The sequence below is a fragment of the Hemiscyllium ocellatum genome, assembly GCF_020745735.1.
Source record: "Hemiscyllium ocellatum isolate sHemOce1 chromosome 27 unlocalized genomic scaffold, sHemOce1.pat.X.cur. SUPER_27_unloc_5, whole genome shotgun sequence".
NCBI classification, from domain to species: Eukaryota; Metazoa; Chordata; class Chondrichthyes; order Orectolobiformes; family Hemiscylliidae; genus Hemiscyllium; species Hemiscyllium ocellatum.
Window position 1 is genome coordinate 1365078 of NW_026867514.1, and position 19450 is coordinate 1384527.

Genomic DNA, 19450 nt, shown 5'->3' on the forward strand with positions numbered 1-19450 from the left:
TGAATTTAAAGTGTTCCATTATAGCATTTAATTATGATCCATTAAAAGCAGTATCCAGTCTCATCTGCTGAAAATGTGTTGCTGGTTAAAGCGCAGCAGGTCAGGCAGCATCCAAGGAACAGGAAATTCGACGTTTCGGGCACAAGCCCTTCTTCCTGTTCCTTTGATGCTTCCTGACCTTCTGCGCTTTAACCAGCAACACATTTTCAGCTCTGATCTCCAGCATCTGCAGACCTCACTTTTTACTCCTCGTCTCATCTGAGTGAGAAACTGACTCAAAAAGCGAAATAACTTTTCTGTCTGCTCTTTAGATGTGACATCCTCTCCCTCTCTCTGTTGATGCAACAGGGTTACCAGAGCTGGAGTTATCACTCTCGGAATACAATTGCTGATCGACAATTTACTTCAACTGCTTAACATAAGGATTTAAAAGCTGCTAGCCTGATCTCGCACAAAGCACAAAAAACAAACTGTTCACCTGTGCCTGTGCAGAGGAGAAATAGATCACAAAATAAGAACTGTTACCAGTCCCACAACTGTTACCAAAGTCCCAGCCTCTCCTTATAACTCAAACCCTCCAGTCTTGGCAACATCCTGGTAAATCTTTACTGAACCCTCTCGAATAGAATTCTCACATTCTGCACTCCTGAAACATTTACAATTTCTAACGATACTGGCTGCTCATTCACTGATCCAACTGATAAGCGACATTGGAAGCTTAGTGCAGGAGGCTGAAAGAAATGAGTAGCTTTAAAACACAAACCACTCGGAGCTCAAAGCCTTCAATGAGAGTCTGAGCTCAGCGTTAAGTTCACTTCACCTTTATTGTGACCCAACTTTTGTGAAAGCTTCAAATCCCCCTCAGCAAAAAGGCAGAGAAAAAGTAGCTGCTTTTTAAACAGCTCAAGGTCAAGGCACACCCACTCACGCCTATACCCCCACCCAACCTCACTGTCTTTACTATTGGTCAGCACAGAGATGTCCCTTTCTAATTGGATCTTGGTACAGCCGTAACCCGGAGGAAGTATTGCCTCACTCAGCAATTTCAACCCATACCCTGTATAGAGCCATCTGCCGCGGCGGGATTCAAACCCGGGAGCCCCTGGAACTGGGTTGATAGTCCAATCGATAATGGCACTCAGCCGTCGCTCCTTCAATCCCCCTGCGATGGTACATGAACTCGCTGGTGCCTCCGGAGGTGGGAGGAGCGGGTGAAGGCCTTCCCACACTCGGGGCAGGGGAATGGCCTCTCGCCAGTGTGGACCCGCTGGTGGGTCAGCCTGTCGGAAGAATTGCTGAAGGCCTTCCCGCACGTGGGACAGCTGAAGGGTCTTTCCCCTGTGTGGACCCGCCAGTGAGTCAGCAGGGTGGAGGAATTGCTGAAAGTCTTCCCGCACTCAGTGCAGCTGAAGGGCCTCTCCCCAGTGTGGACCCGCTGGTGCCTGAGCAGGGCGGAGGAATTGCTGAAGGCTTTCCTGCACTCGGGGCAGTTGAAGGGTCTCTCCCCTGTGTGGACGCGCTGGTGCCTCAGCAGAGAGGAGGAATTGCTGAAGGCCTTCCTGCACTCTGGGCAGCTGAAGGGCCTCTCCCCCGTGTGGACCCACTGGTGGTTTATCAGTCCAGAGACCTGGGTAAAGGCCTTCCCGCACTCAGGGCAGCTGTACGGCCTCTCCCCAGTGTGGATCCGCTGGTGGGTCAGCAGGGTGGAGGAATGTCTGAAGGCCTTCCCACAGACAGGGCAGGTGAACGGCTTCTGCCTGGTGTGACTACGCTGGTGAATCTCCAGGGAAGATGGGAAAGGGAAGCCTTTCCCGCAGTCACCACACTTCCACGGTTTCTCCAAGAGGTGGGATTCCTCGGGTTTCTCCATGGCCAAAGTTTGGAGCCACTCCCTGCTGTGAATTCCTCTTTCCAGGCCGTATAGCTGTTTTAGGCTCCACACTCAGTGCACTGCAATGGTAGGGTCTGTCATACAGTCCCACTGATGCTGAAAACGTACTGAAACAGGAACCAAAAAGCTTTGCTCCTTCTCACAGAATCATAGTTGAAAACCGTTGCGGTCCCGATGGATTGCGTGACCGTCAGACATTGACGTCAAAGTGAGGACTGCAGATACTGAAGAGTCATTATCGAAAAGTGTGGCGCTGGAAAAGCACAGCAGGTGAGTCAACGTTACGGACTTAAGCCCTTCATCTGTTGATTTTGAAACTTCCGTCCTCGGATTTTCAAATACAGTAGCGCCTCGACTTACGAACTTAATCCAAAAAGTTCGTGAACTGAATCAACTTTTCCCATTGTTTGGGAAGCGTAAGAATGGTTGGACGGCTGTTCACAGCGCACACGCCAAAGACGAACTGAATGAGATCATGCGGGGTCCGAGCGCTTTTGCGTTCAACAAGCGCGTAGCAAAGCAGAATAATGAAACCACGTGGTCGCACATGGGCTTTTTGCGTTTGTACCTTGAATTTTGTACGTACGTTGAAGCAAAGTTTTACGTACAATCCTGTTCGTAAACCGATTTGTACATGAACGTGGTCGTTCGTACGTCGAGGCGCTACTGTGCTCTGTAAAAAAAGATATGACAAAGGTCATCACTGTCGGTGCAGGGTAGAAATTCTGAACAAGCAATTCTATTTTCTGTGCAATATTCTTTTCTTTTGTTATTCCACAAAATTGAAAGCACCATCCCACTCTCTCTCCCCTCTGTCCTCACTCGGCCCTAACTAATTCTCCTGAAGGTGCTGATTCAGGATCTTACAGGGCAGAAAAGCAAAAACAGCAAGACTGCCATCTCTCTGAACTTTGAATACCTCCATCTGAAAAGCTAATATCTTTCACAACACTGGGATACTGCTGAGAGTGAGCAGGTCTGATTTTGGGAAGCAAAAAGAAAGTGTCAATTCAGGGTGAACCTGCCTCGCAGCCTCTTGAGGAAGAACCAGACACAAAGTGGTTAATGTCCCCGGGAAGGTGGGAGCAAAATGAGATGTCAAGGCATTAACATTGACGCCTGAGTCATAGAGATATATAGCACGGAAACAGACCCTTCTGTCCAACACAACTGTACTGACCAGATATCCTAAATTAATCTAGTCCCATTTGCTGGCATGTGTCATCCCCACCCCCTGTCCTGAGACCTTGAGCCTCCAAGCTGACCGTCAAAGGTTTGGTTCGTCCCTCCATTCTTTCCCAGTTGTCTTTGTAGATTTTGAAAACTTTCCCAATTCTCTGAGTATAGGATTTGGGAAGTTATGTTGTAGCTGTACAGGACATTGGTTAGGCCACATTTGGAATATTGTGTGCAATTCTGGTTTCCTTACTATCGGTAAGACGTTATGAAACTTGAAAGGGTTCAGAAAAATTTACAAGGATGTTGCCCGGGATGGAGGATTTGATCTATAGGGAGGCTAGGTCTGTTTTCCCTGGAGCGTTGGAGGCTAAGGCGTAACCTTATAGAGGTTTACAAAATCATGAAGGGCATGGATAAATAGCCGTGGTCTTTTCCCTGCGGTGGGGTGGTCAGGGTCCAGAACCAGAGGGCATAGGTTTAGGGTGAGAGGGGAAAGATACAAAAGAGATCTGAGGGGCAATGTTTTCACACAGAGGGTGGTACATGTTTGGAATGAGCTGCCAGAGGAAGTGGTGGAGGTTAGTACAATTGCAATATTTAAAAAGCATCTGGACTGGTAAATGAATGGGAAGGGTTTCGAGGGATACGGGCCATGTGCTGACTGGTGGGACCAGATTGGGTTGGGATGTCTGGGCGGCATGGATGAGTTGGACCAAAGGGTCTGTTTCCATGCTGTATATCTCTATGACTAGTTGGACTAAAGGCTCTTTCTGTGCTGTATGACTCTGGAACTGTTCTGTACTGGTCTTAAAACCATGTTCTTGCCTTCCCCCACAAACATCCACTTCTTTGTTCAAAAATCAGATAACTCAACCATGAATATATTCAATGACACGCTTAACTGTAGGAAGACACCCCAGTTGTGAATTCAATTCCACATCCAAATACATCTCCATTTAAACAATGCACCTCCTTTCTGTTTTTCTTTGCCACAGCCGAGGCTATAACTTCATATTGTGGTACTGCATTTGCCCTGTGTTTGCCGATTGTGGTCCTCTCTATATCGGGGAGAGCGAGCGTAAACTTGGGGAATGGTTCACTGAGCATCACAGCTGGGTCCACAGAGCCGACCAGACCTCCCAGTCACCATCCATAACAATTCCCCTTTCTGACATGACCATCTTTGGCCTCCTCCATTGCCACAACGAACCTAACTGCAAATTGGAGGGACCACACCTCATCTTCCAGGCAGCCTACAGCCCGAAGGACTCAACGTTGAGTTTTTCAATTTCAAAAAAACCTCTCTCCTTGTTCTCTGCCAGCAACCAGATCGTACCCTCTACCTGTCTTAACCTATCCCCGCTTCACTCCCACCCACTTTATCTGCAGCTTCTCCAGCCAGCCCCAGCCCCGAGGATGGGTTACACCCGAAACGTCGACTTCTCCACTTCCTGCCTATCTATTTTGCAAATTGAGACACAGACCTGGACCAGCATTTCCAGAGTCTGTCCCCTTCCGGATTCACTCTTTTCTTTAAGTTGCTGCAAGTCAACAACGAACCCCAGAATGAAAAAGAAATGGAATGGGAGCAAGAGAGTGCCGTACTCACATATCTGGGACAGAGGAAGGAATTCGCAGTCTGGGTAAAGCTCTATCTTTATTCAGAGAGAGAGAGTATTAGGAGTCACAGCTTGAGAAGCTCATGGTCCGACTTCCGCATTCAGACAATGTGCTGGCTCTGATTGGCAGGAGGACCAGTCTCCTTCCAGTCTTCCAATGTTGCCTATTGGTCAATCAAAAGAAGGTTTCGCGCCTTTTTTGCGTACAGCGATGAGCATGCTCAGTGTTTTGCGGACACTGGTCAGCATGCGCACTGGGTTGCTGACACTGGCAAACATGCGCAGTATGCTCTATGGGGATGTTGGTGTTTCTGACAGATTTTAAGTGTCCAAATGCCAACAGCGGAAAAAAGATAGAGCCACAATTTTTTTTTCCCTGCGGCACGATATTTTATTCCTTTAGCATTTTGTCTGGCTGCTCAACTTTTGTATGTCGTTTCCCCTTGTCGTGGGGGCAAGGCACCGAGACCAGAACTGGAGGGCCGAGGTGTAGGGTGAGAGGGGAAAGATTTCTGAGGGTCCTAAGGGGCAATCCTTTCGCACAGAGGGTGGTATGTATATGGAATGAACTGTCAGATTACGTGGTGGGGGCTGGTACAATTACATTTAAAATGCATCTGGATGGGGATATGAATAGGAAAGATTCAGAGACATAAGGTGCGACATACTGGCATCTGGTCGGCATAGACCGAAGAGTTTGTTTCCGTGCTGTACATCTGTGACTAGCACTCGGAGTATGGCTCCTTCATCAGGTGATTGTGGAGAATAAAATCATAAGGCACAGAATGGATGGAAAAACATTACAGTGCACTGAAATGATATATTGAAAAACCCTGGATTGTTAAGTCCTTCATCTTTTAGTATGGGCTGCTCGTATCATTCATTTCTAAATCACAGAAATTCCTGAAAGACATTTTCTTGGGATAAGTTTCATAAGAAAAGGTGACATCTCAGCACTGAGAATGCATTAAAGGTGTGAAATCAGGGTCTGTCTGTATCACAATCTTGAGTCAGACTGGTTCTATTTCCAAAGTGGAATTTACAAAATATTACATGGATTGAACAGCCTGCAGGTTGTGCATTTTTTGAGAAAAATAGAATGTCTCTGCAAAACTAATTCTGCAAGTACAAATTCACCCCCATGGATGTGTGTGTGTGTGTGTGTGTGTGTGTGTGTGTGTGTGTGTGAGAATGAAGCAGAGAAAAGTCTATTTCGTGCTGTATATCCCGATGTCTACTTGATAACAGATGCTTTAATTCTGTTGGTGTAAATATTGTTGTAAATCATAGCTGGGTATGAATAGTTAGATGTTAGGGAGAGAGAATGACTCAAGTTGGGCACTGTAAGAATCGTGGGAGAGCCCTAGTACTGGTTTACTTCTTCATGAACAAACATTAAGCACAAGCATTTATTTATTTCTAATTTTGTTCTGTTTTGCTTGTTTGATTTCCGGCTAGGACTACACTCTGTCTGGATGGTTGACAGGCTGGGGGATTGTGGCTTGGGTCTTGATTGACTGAATGTTTTATTGTTCCAGAAGGTGTAGGGGTGGGGGGTCAAAGTTTCAGCAGAAGTCCAGCAGACCAGAACAGAACAATATCTTACTCTGTGGGTACAGGGACATCAGAGGACAGAGAAATCAGGACCTGAAATCTGAGCTGACACCAGACTTCCCTGTGATCAGTGCTTTGATGAGCAGCGTCAACCCTCTACCTTCACCTAGCTTCCCATTTGACTATCACCTCGATATTCAGGATCCAATCCTTGTCATCCTGAAGCCATGCCTCTGTAAGGAGTCTCAGATCATAATTATTCTCTTCAATGTGTGCAGTCAATTTTGTTACAATGCACCACACTTTCAGAAACATCGTTTTTAGTTTCAAGTTTTGTGATCTTCAGATCCAGTTTTGATTGCTGGTACATTTACTCACCTTGTCCCTTTCTATCATTCTCTGATGTTCATTTTCCACATCACTACATTGCTCACTGGCCTTGATTTGGATTGGCCATGCTAAATTGCCCATAGTGCGCAGGGATGTGCAGGTTAGGTTGGTTAGCCATGGGAAAGGCAGGGTTATAGTTTCATAGTAAAAGAAGTAGGAATTGGCCATTTGGCCCATCGAACCTACTCCACCATTCATTATGATCATGGCTGATATATCCATCGTCTGAGATCCTCCTCTCTGCATTGTCCCAACTACCCTTAATTCCCACACCATGCAAATACCCATCCAACTGTGTTTTGAATATACTTAATGAAGATGCCTCTACTTCTTCCTTGGGCAGAGAATTCCATAGATTGACTACTCTCTGGGAAAAGCAGTTCCTCCTCATCTCTGTCCTAAATCTACTCCCATCAACTTGAGGCTTGGTCGAATCCACAAGCAGAAATGACTGGGTTGGGTAGGGTAGGGTAGGGTAGGGTAGGGTTCATCCCCACAGTGCAATTAATTCCCACTTTCCATCGAATTCCCACTTTCCACCAAACTCCCAGATGTACTCACTCACTCGGTTGCTGTCTCACAAACGAAAGACTTCATTGTAACTTCTTTTGCTCCCAGTAAGGGCACAATATCTTGGAAAGCTGCTCTGAAAGTCCAACCACACTTCTGCATTCACCAAACACAATTCCAGTATTACAGCACAGAAACAGCCCTTCTGCCCCAACTCGTCTGTGCTGGGGGGATATGTTAAGCTAGATATGCTTGCAAGCAGTTACAAGCAGCTGCATCTTGCTTCTGCAAAAATCGCAAGGCAGAATCGTGAGGGTATATTCCAAGAAATAACTAATTAAAGGAGATGGTCGACAGATCGAAGCAGATGTATTAACATGACCGTAGCAATGGTCACGCATATAGGGAGTTAGTATGAACAAGATAACCAAATAAGACCCTGTGTTGCATCAGCAAAAGTAAAAAGACCCAGCTATCGGTTGGGGGGGGGGGGTTGCACGCCACAGACAGATGTGGTAAACCGATCAGATTAGCAGAAGTCAGAGGGGAGTCTGGAACAAACTCAATCTTCATTCAGAGAGAGAGCAGCAACTTCCGAAACTCGTGTTCCAGCTTCTGGATTCAGACAATAGGAAGGCTCTGATTGGCAGGAGGACTAGTCACCTTCCGGTCCTCCAGCGCTCCTGATTGGCCCACCAAAAGAAAGTCGCGAGCCGCGCCTTGCGTGCAGTGAGGAGCATGCGCAATTTCATCCTGACGCCGACGAGCACGCGCAGTATGCTCTCTGGCGAGGAGGTTGTTACCGAAAGAATTGAAGTGTCCAAATGCCAAGAGAAGTAAAAAAGGGGAGATGCATAATTTTTTCCCCCTGTGATATTTACTTTTCCTACAAGTCCCATGACTTTATAAATCGAAATAAGGTCACCCATCAACTTGTGGTCGTCGATAGGGCGACCAGAAATGTACTCAGTACTCTACACGTGGTCTCACCAATATGCTGTTCAACCTCAACGTGATGTCCCACCTCCTGCACTGAACGGTGTGAACAATGAAGGAAAGTGTGCTAAACGCCTCCTTCACCACCCTGTCTACCAATGATGCAACTTTCAAAGAACTATGTCCTCGATTTGGAGATGCCGGTGTTGGACTGGGGTGTACGAAGTTAAAATTCACACCATACCAGGTGATACTCCAACAGGCTCATTTGCAAGCATTAGCTTTTGGAGCGCTGCTCCTTCATCAGGTAGTTGTGTCTTATGATCCTGCTCCACAAACACCCCATGAAGGAGCAGCGCTCCGAAAGCTTGTGCCTCCAAATAAACCAGTTGAACGATAACCTGGTGTTGAGAGATTTTTAGCTTTTATGTACCAGAACCCCTCCACACCGCCTCCCCCCATGAATCTGTTCTGGAACACGATGCAGGGCCCTACCATTAACTGTATAAGTCCTGCCCTTCCTTGTTTTAGCAAAATGCAACCCCTTGCCTTGATCTGTCACTCTCTCAGACATACACACCCTAACACTCACACCATATCACAGGCTTATACTCCATCTCACACACACACTTCATTAGCATATATGCACAAACTCGCATGCGCGCACACAGTCACACATAAGTCAATGGGGTGAATTTGCATTTGCAGAATTATATTAGCAGATATATTCATTTTTGCTCAAAAAGAACACAAACTGCATGTAATATTTTATAAATTCCTACTTTGGTGAATAGAACCAATCTGATTCAAGATTGGGATACAGACTTGAACCTCACACCTTTTATGCAGTATCTGAGCTGAGATATCACCTATTTTTATAAAACCTTAAACCATCTCGAGAAGGTGAATTAAAAGTAATTCTAGGGTTTACATATTAATGAACTGAAACCTGCAACCCATGGTAAAAGATGAAAGACTAATCTGCAATCTAGATTTGTTCAATACCTCATCAGTTGCATGACACCGTCAGCTTTTTCTATAAATTCAGTGTCTTATGATTCTGCTCCACAGCTAGCTGATGAAGGAGCAGCACTCCAAAAGCCAGTGCTTCCAAATAAACCAGAAGGAAGATAACCTGGTGTTGTGTGATTTTTAACTTTATCCACCCCAGTCCAACACCGGCACCTCCACATCGTTTCCAGTGGACACAGTCCACACCTCCCAGTGCTGCCAGGAAACTGTACAATGACAATGGGATGATGTCATCCTAAAAAATTCACAATTTCTAACAATACTGGCTACTCATTCACTGCTGCAACCGATACACAACATTGGAAACATAGTACAGGAGGCTGTCAAAAATTAGCACAACAGGTCAGGCAGCAACCGAGGAGCAGGAAAATCAACATTGCCCGAAAAATGTTGATTTTCCTGCTCCTTGGATGCTGCCTGACCTGCTGTGCATTGCCAGCACCACTCTAATCTTGATTCTGATCAGCAGTTCTCACTTTCACCTGTAAGAAATGAGCAGTTTTAAAACAAAAACCTGTTGCAATTCAAAGCTCTCAATGAGAGTCTGAGCTCGGCGTGAAGTTCAGGTAATCTTTACTGCGACCCAACTTTGTTACAGCTTCAGAATCTCCCAGCAGAAAGGCATCAAAAAAAGTAGCAATGTTTTAAAAACAGCTCACAGCCAAAAGTGCACACACTCCCTCCAACCCCTCACTTTCTTCATTATTGGTCACCACCAAGTTATTCCTTTGGAATTGGATCCTGGTACAGCCTTAACCCGGAGAAAGTATTGCCTCACTCAGCATTTTCAACCTGTATCCTTTATCCAAGTTAGTTGGATGGGCATTGCAGAGTCAATCATACTGCTATGGGTCAGGAGTCACGTGTAGGCCAGACTGGGTAAAGGATGCAGCTGGGACGACTGAGTGAATCCTCTCCCACAACAACAGTTCCCTTCAGTAAAAAAGAACGGGGACTTCTTCCACCCCCACCCCACCGACAATGGTTTTACCATTAGTTTCTGAACTCCAGATTTCTGACCAAATTCCAATTCCACCATCTGTCACGGTGGGATTCGAACTCAGGAGTCCCCAGAACTGAGTTGATAGTCCAGTTGGTAACGGCACTCGGCCATCATTCCTTCAATCCCCCTGCGATGGCTCATGAACTCGCTGGTGCTTCAGCAGGTACGAGGAGCGGGTGAAGGCCCTCCTGCACTTGGGGCAGCTGAAGGGCCTCTCCCCCGTGTGGACCCGCTGGTGCCTCAGCAGGTTAGAGGAATTGCTGAAGGCCTTCCCACACTCGTGGCAAGGGAACGGCCTCTCCCCTGTGTGGACCCGCCAGTGGGTCAGCAGGTTGGTGGAATGCCTGAAGGCCTTCCCACACTCGGGGCAGCTGAAGGGCCTCTCCCCGGTGTGGACCCGCCAGTGGGTCAGTAAGTGAGAAGAATACCTGAAGGCCTTCCCACACTCTGTGCAAGGGAACAGCCTCTTCCCAGTGTGGACCTGCTGGTGGCTTAACAGGTTAGAAGAATTGGTGAAGGCCTTCCTGCACTCAGGGCAGCTGAAGGGCCTCTCCCCCGTATGGACCTGCTGGTGCCTCAGCAGGGCGGAGGAATTACTAAAGGCCTTCCCGCACTCAGGACAGCTGAAGGGCTTCTCCCCGGTGTGGACCCACTGGTGCCTCAGCAGGTGGGAAGAATTGCTGAAGGCCTTTCCACACTCAGGGCAGCTGAAGAGCTTCTCCCCGGTGTGGACCCACTGGTGGCTCCGCAGGTGGGAAGAATTGCTGAAGGCCTTCCCACACTCGGGGCAGCTGAAGGGCCTCTCCCCCGTGTGGACCCACTGGTGGCTCCGCAGGTGGGAAGAATTGCTGAAGGCCTTCCCACACTGGGGCAGCTGAAGGGCCTCTCCCCCGTGTGGACTCGCTGGTGCCTCAGCAGGTGGGAGGAATTGCTGAAGGCCTTCCCACACTCGGGGCAGCTGAAGGGCCTCTCCCCCATGTGGACACGCCGATGGGTCTGGAGGTTGGAGGCCTGGGAAAAGGCCTTCCCACACTCGTGGCAGCTGAAAGGCCTCTCCCCCATGTGGACCCGCTGGTGGGTGTGGAGGTTGGTGGAATTGCTGAAGCCCTTCCCACAGTCAGGGCAGGGGAATGGCCTCTCCCCAGTCTGGCTGTGCCGATGAGTATCCAGGGCAGACGGGAAATGGGAGCCTTTCCCGCAATCGCCACACTTCCACGGTTTCTCCACACGGCGGGATTCCTCTGGTTTCTCCATGGCCGGAGCTTCAGCCACACACACACGTGTGCAGAGCCTATCCCCAGCGTGAATTCCTCTTTCCAGGCCATATAACTGCTTCAGGCTCCACACTCAGTGCACTGCAATGGTAGGGTCTCTCATCCAGTCCCATGATGCTGAAAATGTACTCAAACAGAAACCAAAAAGCTTTGCTCCTTCTCACAGAATCATAGTTGAAAACTGTTGCAGTCCCGATGGACTGAGTGACTGTCGAAGTGAGGACTGCAGACACTGGATAGTCAGATTTGAAAAGTGCAGTGCTGGAAAAGCACAGCAGGTCAGGCAGCATCTGAGGAGCAGGAGACTCAATGTTTTGGGCAAACAGCCTTCATCTGTTGATTTTGAAACTTCCGTCTTCAGATCTTCAAATACTCTGTAAAAAGAGATTATAAAGGTCATCACTGTCAGTGCAGGTAGAAATTCTGAACAAGGAATTTTACTTTCTGTGGAATATTCTTTTCTTTTGTTATTCCACAAAATTGAAAGCACCATCCCACTCTCTCTCCCCCTCTGTTCTGACTCCACTCTAACTAATTCCCTGAAGGTGCTGATTCAGGATCTTTCAGGGGCAGACAAACAAAAACATCAAGACTAACATCTCTCTGCATTTTGGATAACTCCACAACACTGGGATACTGTTGACAGTGAGCAGGTCTGATTCTGGGAAGCAAACATATGTGTGTCAATTCATGGGGTAACCTGCAATGCAGCTATTTGTGGAACAAAATGGTTAATGATCCCAGGAAGGTGGGAGCAAATTGAGACATCAAGGCATGAACACCAATACACTTCAGTGAAACTCTTCTGCTCCCAGTCAGGGCAAAATATCTTTGAAAGCTGCTCTGAAAGTCCAGTCTTCACAACCACACTTCTGCTTTTACCAAAGACAACTAGTGTCATACAGCACGGAAACAGACCCTTTGGCCCAACTTGTCCGAGCTGAACAGATATCCTAAATTAATCTAGTCACATTTGCCATCACTTGGCCCCTATGTGGGCTGGGTGCTGGCAGTTAGGACTGAGTTGGGTTGGCCCAAAGGGTCTGTTTCCGTGCTGTACATCTCTATGACTCTAGTCGCATTTGCCATCACTTGGCCCTGATCCACTGAAACCTTCGTATTCATACACCCATCCACATGCCTTTTAACTGTTGGAATTGTACCAGACCCCACCACCTCATCTGGCAACTCATTCCATAACTGCATCACCCTCTCCATCAAAAATAGTTGTCCCTGAGATCTCTTTTACATCTCCACACCCCCCCCCCCCCGCCTCACCTAAAACCTATTACCCTCTCGTTCTGGACTCCCCCATCCGAAGGAAAAGACCTTGAGGATTGACCCTATCCATGCCACTCAGAATTCTATAAAAAGTCGAGAATGTCACCCTTCAGACTCTGGGGAAAACAGCCCCACCCCATCCTTCCGTCCTTCCTCGCCCAGGTAATTAAGTTTGCAGAATCTGCTCCCTCCCTGGATTCACTCCAGCTGCTACAAGTGAACAGATTCCCCCCTCTCCCCTCTCTCTCCTTCCCAGGATGAACAGTTGTCCAGAGGGAGGGAGTTTCACTCTGAAACTGACAGGGCCACTTCCTCGTTGTGACGTCATAGATGAAGCGAGGGGGCGGGGGAGTATGGGAGGCGGGGCAAGAGAAAGGGGCGGGACGAGACGCGGGGCTCGGCCGGCAGCGGGACCCCGCACTGCGCCTGCGCTGCCCTGCACAGTTCGCAGGAATTCCTTCCCTTCAGAGAATCCCAAGTGCAGAAGCAGGCCACTCGGCCCAACGAGTCCACACCCACCCTCCAAAGGGTAACTCACCCTCAACCATTCCCCGAGCCGTATTGCTCAATACTGTTAGAAATGGGGTAAAGTGTTGATTTTGCAGATATAGAAAAAGCATACAGAAAAGGGCTACAGCAAGAGAACTATTAACCCTGCAGCTATTTGGGGACTTTTCAGCGTATAATTGTGGTTAATTAAATACTAACTTTGGTGTGTAATTACTATAACAAAACGTTCTTTTTGTAAAAGTATGCTTTCAGCAAAAAGCTGAGATAACCGAAATGCTTGAGCTACACAAAACGAAACAAGTTAATGAAATGTCCGAGGATGGAATGTACCAGCAGAATTGATACAAAATGTTAAACCAGATCTTGACAAAATAAATGTGTGTGTCAGCATTTACAGAAAGGAAGGTTGCCAACCTGGGGAAGGGGGAAGTAATAAGGGTGGGGCACAGCTGGGCAGTGGTCTGGTACAGTAAGAGAGGCTGGGTAATTAGGAGTCTGGAGAGATGACCTCACTCAGCTCAAAGGGGATAACTGTACACTAACCCAAGTTCTAATTTGCTCATTTGATGCCCTTTCTTGCAAGATCATAGAATAAATTGGCTTGTTTCCAGTTTTGGTGGTCTCGTCTAAATGTTATTAAACCTGTTCCGGGATCCCAAGCTCCGGTCGCTCGGCATTCTTGGAGAAACGGAGAAGGTGCACCTCGCTGATTTCGGCGGTCTCTAGTTTCCCCTTGTTGCCGAGGTGGCTCTGGGAGAGCGTGATCCGGACCGGGAGACCCCGGAAACAAGACGGACAGACGCGACGCGGCGGGTTCGGTCGGGTAACTCTTGTGCACAAGACCCGGGTCAGAAAAAGGTCTTAAATAAGTATTATCCGGGCGACTGGGGTAGGCAGCGGGTTTTGTTTTGTTGTCAGTCTTTGCCACGAGCGAGGCGCACTGAGACACGGCGGGTTGGTCGGGTAACTCTTATGGACTTAAGACCCGCATTCGGGGCCGGCCGGGATTTACAGCATTATTTGCTGTTTTGCTGTGGTTCTGGGTGTGTGGAGAGGTGGTGGGTTGGTCGGCATTCGCGGGCGGCCGGGATTTGTAGCATCACTTGCTGTTTCACCACGGTGCGAAGGACACTAAGACGTGGTGGTTCGGTCGGGTTACTCTTGTGTACATAAGACCCGGGTAAAGGTAAATTTCGGGCGACCTAGATTGACAATGTATTTTGCTGTCTGGTATTGCTGCGGGATGGGGCGCGCATTCGACCAGGTAACTTTTGTGTACAGCCTAAGATACGAAAATTGACCTTTAAGTATTAGCTTGGTGGTCAGTTCTGTACAAGAAGTACAGAGGAATTGGCAACTTAAAAAGATAGAGAATAAAGGTCTTTAATTGGCTAGATTAATCTAACAAGTAAGGTGTCTAGCTGATTCGATCACCCAGCCTTAGACCGGTTATTAAGAAGGGAAACCCCTACGCGGAGATTAGAACCCTGAAGTGGGTGTGGAAGAAGGTAACACCGAACTTCAGAGAGGTTATATAAAGAAAATGAGTATTAAACTGGGAAATAAGAATAGCAATTTAGATGTAGAAGGGGAGATGAGAGGGACGTCCGAGGACCACATCCCAACGGACAGTCCTTTAGGAAAAATGTGAAGAGATTGGAAGGACAATCCCCGGACGTGAGGAAAGGATAAAAAACAAATGATCAAATGTCAATGAAAAACAGCCTTCCAGTCAGGAGGAATCAGATTATGCTTCGTGTCAGAAGGGCTAGTAGCTGAAGGGCTACTGAGGGTGCACTTCGTAACTAACGTATGGTTAGACGCCCAGAAAAATATTCAAAAGCTAGAGGAGTCGTTGCGGGAAACTCCAAGTGTCTGTGAGACATGGTGTCTGTGTGTGTGTGTGTGTGTGTCTGTGTGTGTGTGTGAGAGAGAGAGAGAAGAGCTGTTCAGCTAGTCGAAAGTTTAACCCTTTGTGATTCAGTCTGAATGCACATTTGTTTGTTGGTGATTGAATATTCCCGGGAGCTTGAGATCCGGGACTGTTTTGAATCTGATTTCTATTATGGAAATTTTAGCATGATTTCTTTTAAGGTTAAGGATTTTGCAAGGTTATGAAATAAAATGTTCTTTTTACAGGTCATGACTGCCTTACTATCAGTTTCTAACTAATCTCTTTTATCCTTATGTAAAAGCGATTTATGGAGGACAGTTGAAGTTTTAACTTGAATAGACAAATCCTTTTAAGGCAGCTCTGGTTATTTCACGACCTATAGCATTGTAATTGAGCAATGACTGGGCAGGACTACTTGGGAGGACGAGTTTTGGATTTGAATCAGGGGACTGGAACCGGGTGATTGTGGTGGATTTCAGAGTTGGGAACTGTGCACATTTTGTATTTTGAATATTAAACACTGAATAAATGAATTTAGAATATATAAATATATATTTACAAGTAAGATTCCAAAATGTATAGTTAGGAACAGGCTTTAAAGAAAAGCAAGCATAAATTGATAAATTGTATTTGAGATTACAGGGAGCAAGAAATATTGCAATATTTCTTTAAAAGAATCAAGGTCTAAACAAAACATTGGGTGATGAGGAATGGCCATGAGGTGGCCCTAAAGCTGTTCAGTTGGTTAAACCGGCTGAGCAATTGATCTGGCAACGTAACATCAGAAACAGAGACAGAAGGCAAAAATAACGATAAGCCACGGTTAGTGAGGTAATAAAGTAAAGGACAAAACTAAAAGGAGAAGGAAACCGGAATGGTGGCGGGCAGCTTGTTGAAAACAAAGGGAGGAGAAAGGATCGGGGAGGAGATGTTCCGGGGTTTGGTAGGAACAAGGATCAAAGTGGGAATCCCCACAGGCGGGATGTTATTACTGTGGAAAGACAGGGCACTGTAAGAGAGAGTGTCCAGATTCGTGTATGAACCTTGATGATAAATAGGGGTGTCAGGAGTTCCTGTTCCCGGGGACCCACCAGGAACCCTTGATAAATTTCAAGATGGGACCTTACAAAGAGGACGTAGTTTCCTAGTCGATACGGGGGCAGCAAGGTCATCCTTAAATTTTAAGCCCAAGGGAGTGGGAATGAAAAAGTTAATTGGATTATGGCAACAGTTTTGTGATGAGAGGCACGAAGAATCGGTTCTGCGCTCATGACGAGATATTGCCACCAAATTGAGGATCGAATTAACTGCAAATGGTGCTGTGGAATCTGTTGAGGTTCTTAAAAATGAATGTGCTCGAGCAAAACAATGACAGAAACAGAATGAGAAGTCACAAGTGACTGGTAAACAAACAGAACTGCGCGATTACAGGTTTTAAAATGTTTTCATCACTTGTTGTGTTTCCATCCTGAATTATATAATATATATGATTAATAATTAATATTTATAATAATTCAATTGTGTTAGCCTGAATCAATATTAATTGGCAGGATTCCTTCATACATTCTCAGTGACCTGTCATATTGATTCATGGTTAATTTAAACCATGACTGCATTAATTCATTGTTAATTAAAGAATAGAAAGCTACATTACTGGCCAGAGTGTGTGCAGGCAGTGGTAGCAACAGCCTGATTGGTAGAGGAGAGTCGGAAACTTACTTTTAGGGGAGCCTGAGTAGTCAGCACCCCACACCAGGTACGGTCAGGAGAAGAAAGGGGCATGGTTAGAAGAGCTGCTCTGAGGGAATGGAAAAGAGACATCCGGTGGGTGAGGGAGTGATCCCAGCCAAAAACAAATTCCCCAATGTGGACCCACGTTGGAAGGGTATGGATGAACATGGTAGAGGAAAAATTAGGGACTTTTGAGAAATGGTCATTTTGGGTATTAAAGAAGCAGCACCTAAATCTCAGAATTTTTTTAAAGCCTTTGAAGTAAGACAGGAAAAGGAGGAAGCCCCATCAGCCTTTTTACAGGGATTAAAATAAGCCAGTAGTAAATATTTGGGAATGAATCCCGATGATCCGGTGGCACAGGAACTTTTAAAGGTCCAATATGTGACTAAATCATGGCCGGACATAAAAGAAATGACAGAAATTAGGTGGCTGGAGTGAACAACAGATCGAAGATCTGTGATGTGAGGCACAGAAAGTGTCTGTGAAAAGGGAAGAGAAGAAACAAAAACAAAAAGCTAAAATAATGGTTGCAGTGGTTGAAGAAATTACGATGAGAAAGTTAGAATCAGAGAACAGAGGAAGACAAGAGAGACAGAGAGCAGATGGCAGGGGGAAGGAAGCAACTGGCAGGATGTTATTACTGCGGAAAAACAGGACATTTTAAAAGACAATGTCCAAGGTTGGGACAACAAAGAGAAGCGGTATCATTGATGGTTTTTGGTGAAGATTAGGGGAGTCAGGGGTTCCCTTCTCCTGAGACCCACCGGGAACCCTTGATAAATTTAAAGGTGAGACCTGAAGGAGAGGAAACAGTGTTTTTAGTGGATACAGGAGCAGCACGATCATCTCTAAGCTTTAGACCTAGCGGTGTTAAATTAATTAACAAAAGTCTCAAGGTTTCTGGAGTAAAAGGCAAAGAATTCTTAAATCAGAATGCAGGACAATGGCTCACAGACTCTAGGATCTTAAAATAAGAGACAATCTTAATAGAACAGGATGACCTTGTGTTAGTCACAGACAGTTGCTTGAATCCAGCTGCATTTCTGTGGCGGAGAGAGAGGGGGGTGGCCCCTGGCAATCCAGAACATGACTGTCTTGATATTACTGAATATCAGACTAAAGTGCAAATGAACTTAAGAGACGTACCGTTGCATGCGAGAGCTCGGTTGCTTATCGACGGGTCCTCCCCGATGATTGAGGGTAAAAAGCACAATGAATATACTGTAGTAGACGGGATAGAGGGAAGCATTATCGAGGCTGAAAGACTGCCTAACGGCTGGTCAGAGTTCAATGAGAAGTTTTGAAAGAACTATATTGTGGCGCTCGGCTCGTCTTTGTCTATTCTTAGGAATACAGGCCTGTTGGTGCAGGCACTGCCACTTGAGTTTGCAGTACATCGAATACAACCGGGTGATTGGGTCCTGATCAAGACCTGGAAAGATACCAAACTGCACCCGCGCTGGGAGGGACCATTCCTAACCGTCCTAACTAGTGAAACAGTTATCCGGACTGCTGAGAAAGGGTGGGGTCATCACACTCGCGTTAAAGGTCCTGTGAACACCCCATTGGTGGAGTGGCACGCTCATCCTACAGACAACCCTCTGACAGTTCAGAAAGAAAGAATGAACTGAGACAAAAGACTCTTTTAACGTTTGCTGATATATGGGTTCAGAGATGGGTAGATATTGGTATAGTATTGTAATGTTAGTAGTACGAACCATTCAAGGAAGTGGGCAAAATCACTTCACTACGCTGTGCCAGAATTATGCTAAACAAGAGGGACTTGCCGACTGTTGGGTCTGTGCAGAGGTCCCACACCATGGCGAATCTGGAATCCCCACCTCAGTAATACTGCTCACTAAAAAGAAATATACGATGTACAATAATTTGATGTGGGTTCAAATAATACAAAGTGGAGATCTGAAAGGAGCAATTATAACTTTGCGGGATGGTTCCCAAGGCCAGCCCCGAAAAATCAGGGTGCTACTGATAGTCTTAGAGTTTCCCCACCGAAAGGAGCAGTGAATCCCACCTGTTTCTGTAATCAGAATGATGCTGCACCTTTCCAACTGGGAACATCATCTTGTGTCCACACCAGTTAAGCCACTGCCACGACCACTCCCCGAATATTAAATGGAACATATTGGGTATGCGGTCTGAAGGCCTATCCATTTATTCCCGGGGAAAAATATGTTGGTGTGATTGAATGTGTCATGTTATGAAGTTGACGAAACACTTCCTCAAAACCAGAAAGGTTGGAGTGGCTGCTGTTACCTCGCTTATATAGTCCCTCACCTCCGAATAGGAAAGCATGAGCCCAACCTGAGAAAGGAGACGGGGGATAAGACATAAGACCCGAGAGGTCTCAGAAGGAGACCGTCTACTGTGGACACTACTCCCAAACTACGGCACTACAAGGGCAGGGGTGGAAATACAGAAAGTGGCGGCTGCCATCGGTGTGATGGGAGAAACTCCATCCCAAATATCGGCCATAACCACCGAAATGATTGCCACAAGACTGACAGCTTTATGGAATTGAATGGCTTTAGACTATCTTTAGGCCAAAAAAGGGGGAACCTGTGCTCTGATTGGTAAAGAATGCTGCACCTTCATCCCAGACACCTCTTCCATAGTGGAAGGTAA

The 19450-nt window shown here is 46.6% G+C and overlaps 1 protein-coding gene across 1 annotated transcript; it reads right to left on the reverse strand.

Moving 5' to 3' along the window:
- Nucleotides 1-838: 838 nt before the first annotated feature.
- Nucleotides 839-17961, reverse strand: LOC132808375 (gastrula zinc finger protein XlCGF57.1-like). The gene is made up of 5 exons (XM_060822122.1): nucleotides 17954-17961; nucleotides 13822-14008; nucleotides 10998-11323; nucleotides 10254-10914; nucleotides 839-1924 (listed from the first exon to the last, which is right to left on the reverse strand). The coding sequence occupies exons 1-5, from the start codon at nucleotides 17959-17961 to the stop codon at nucleotides 1154-1156; spliced, it is 1953 nt and encodes a 650-aa protein (XP_060678105.1). The 3' UTR covers nucleotides 839-1153.
- Nucleotides 17962-19450: the final 1489 nt, after the last annotated feature.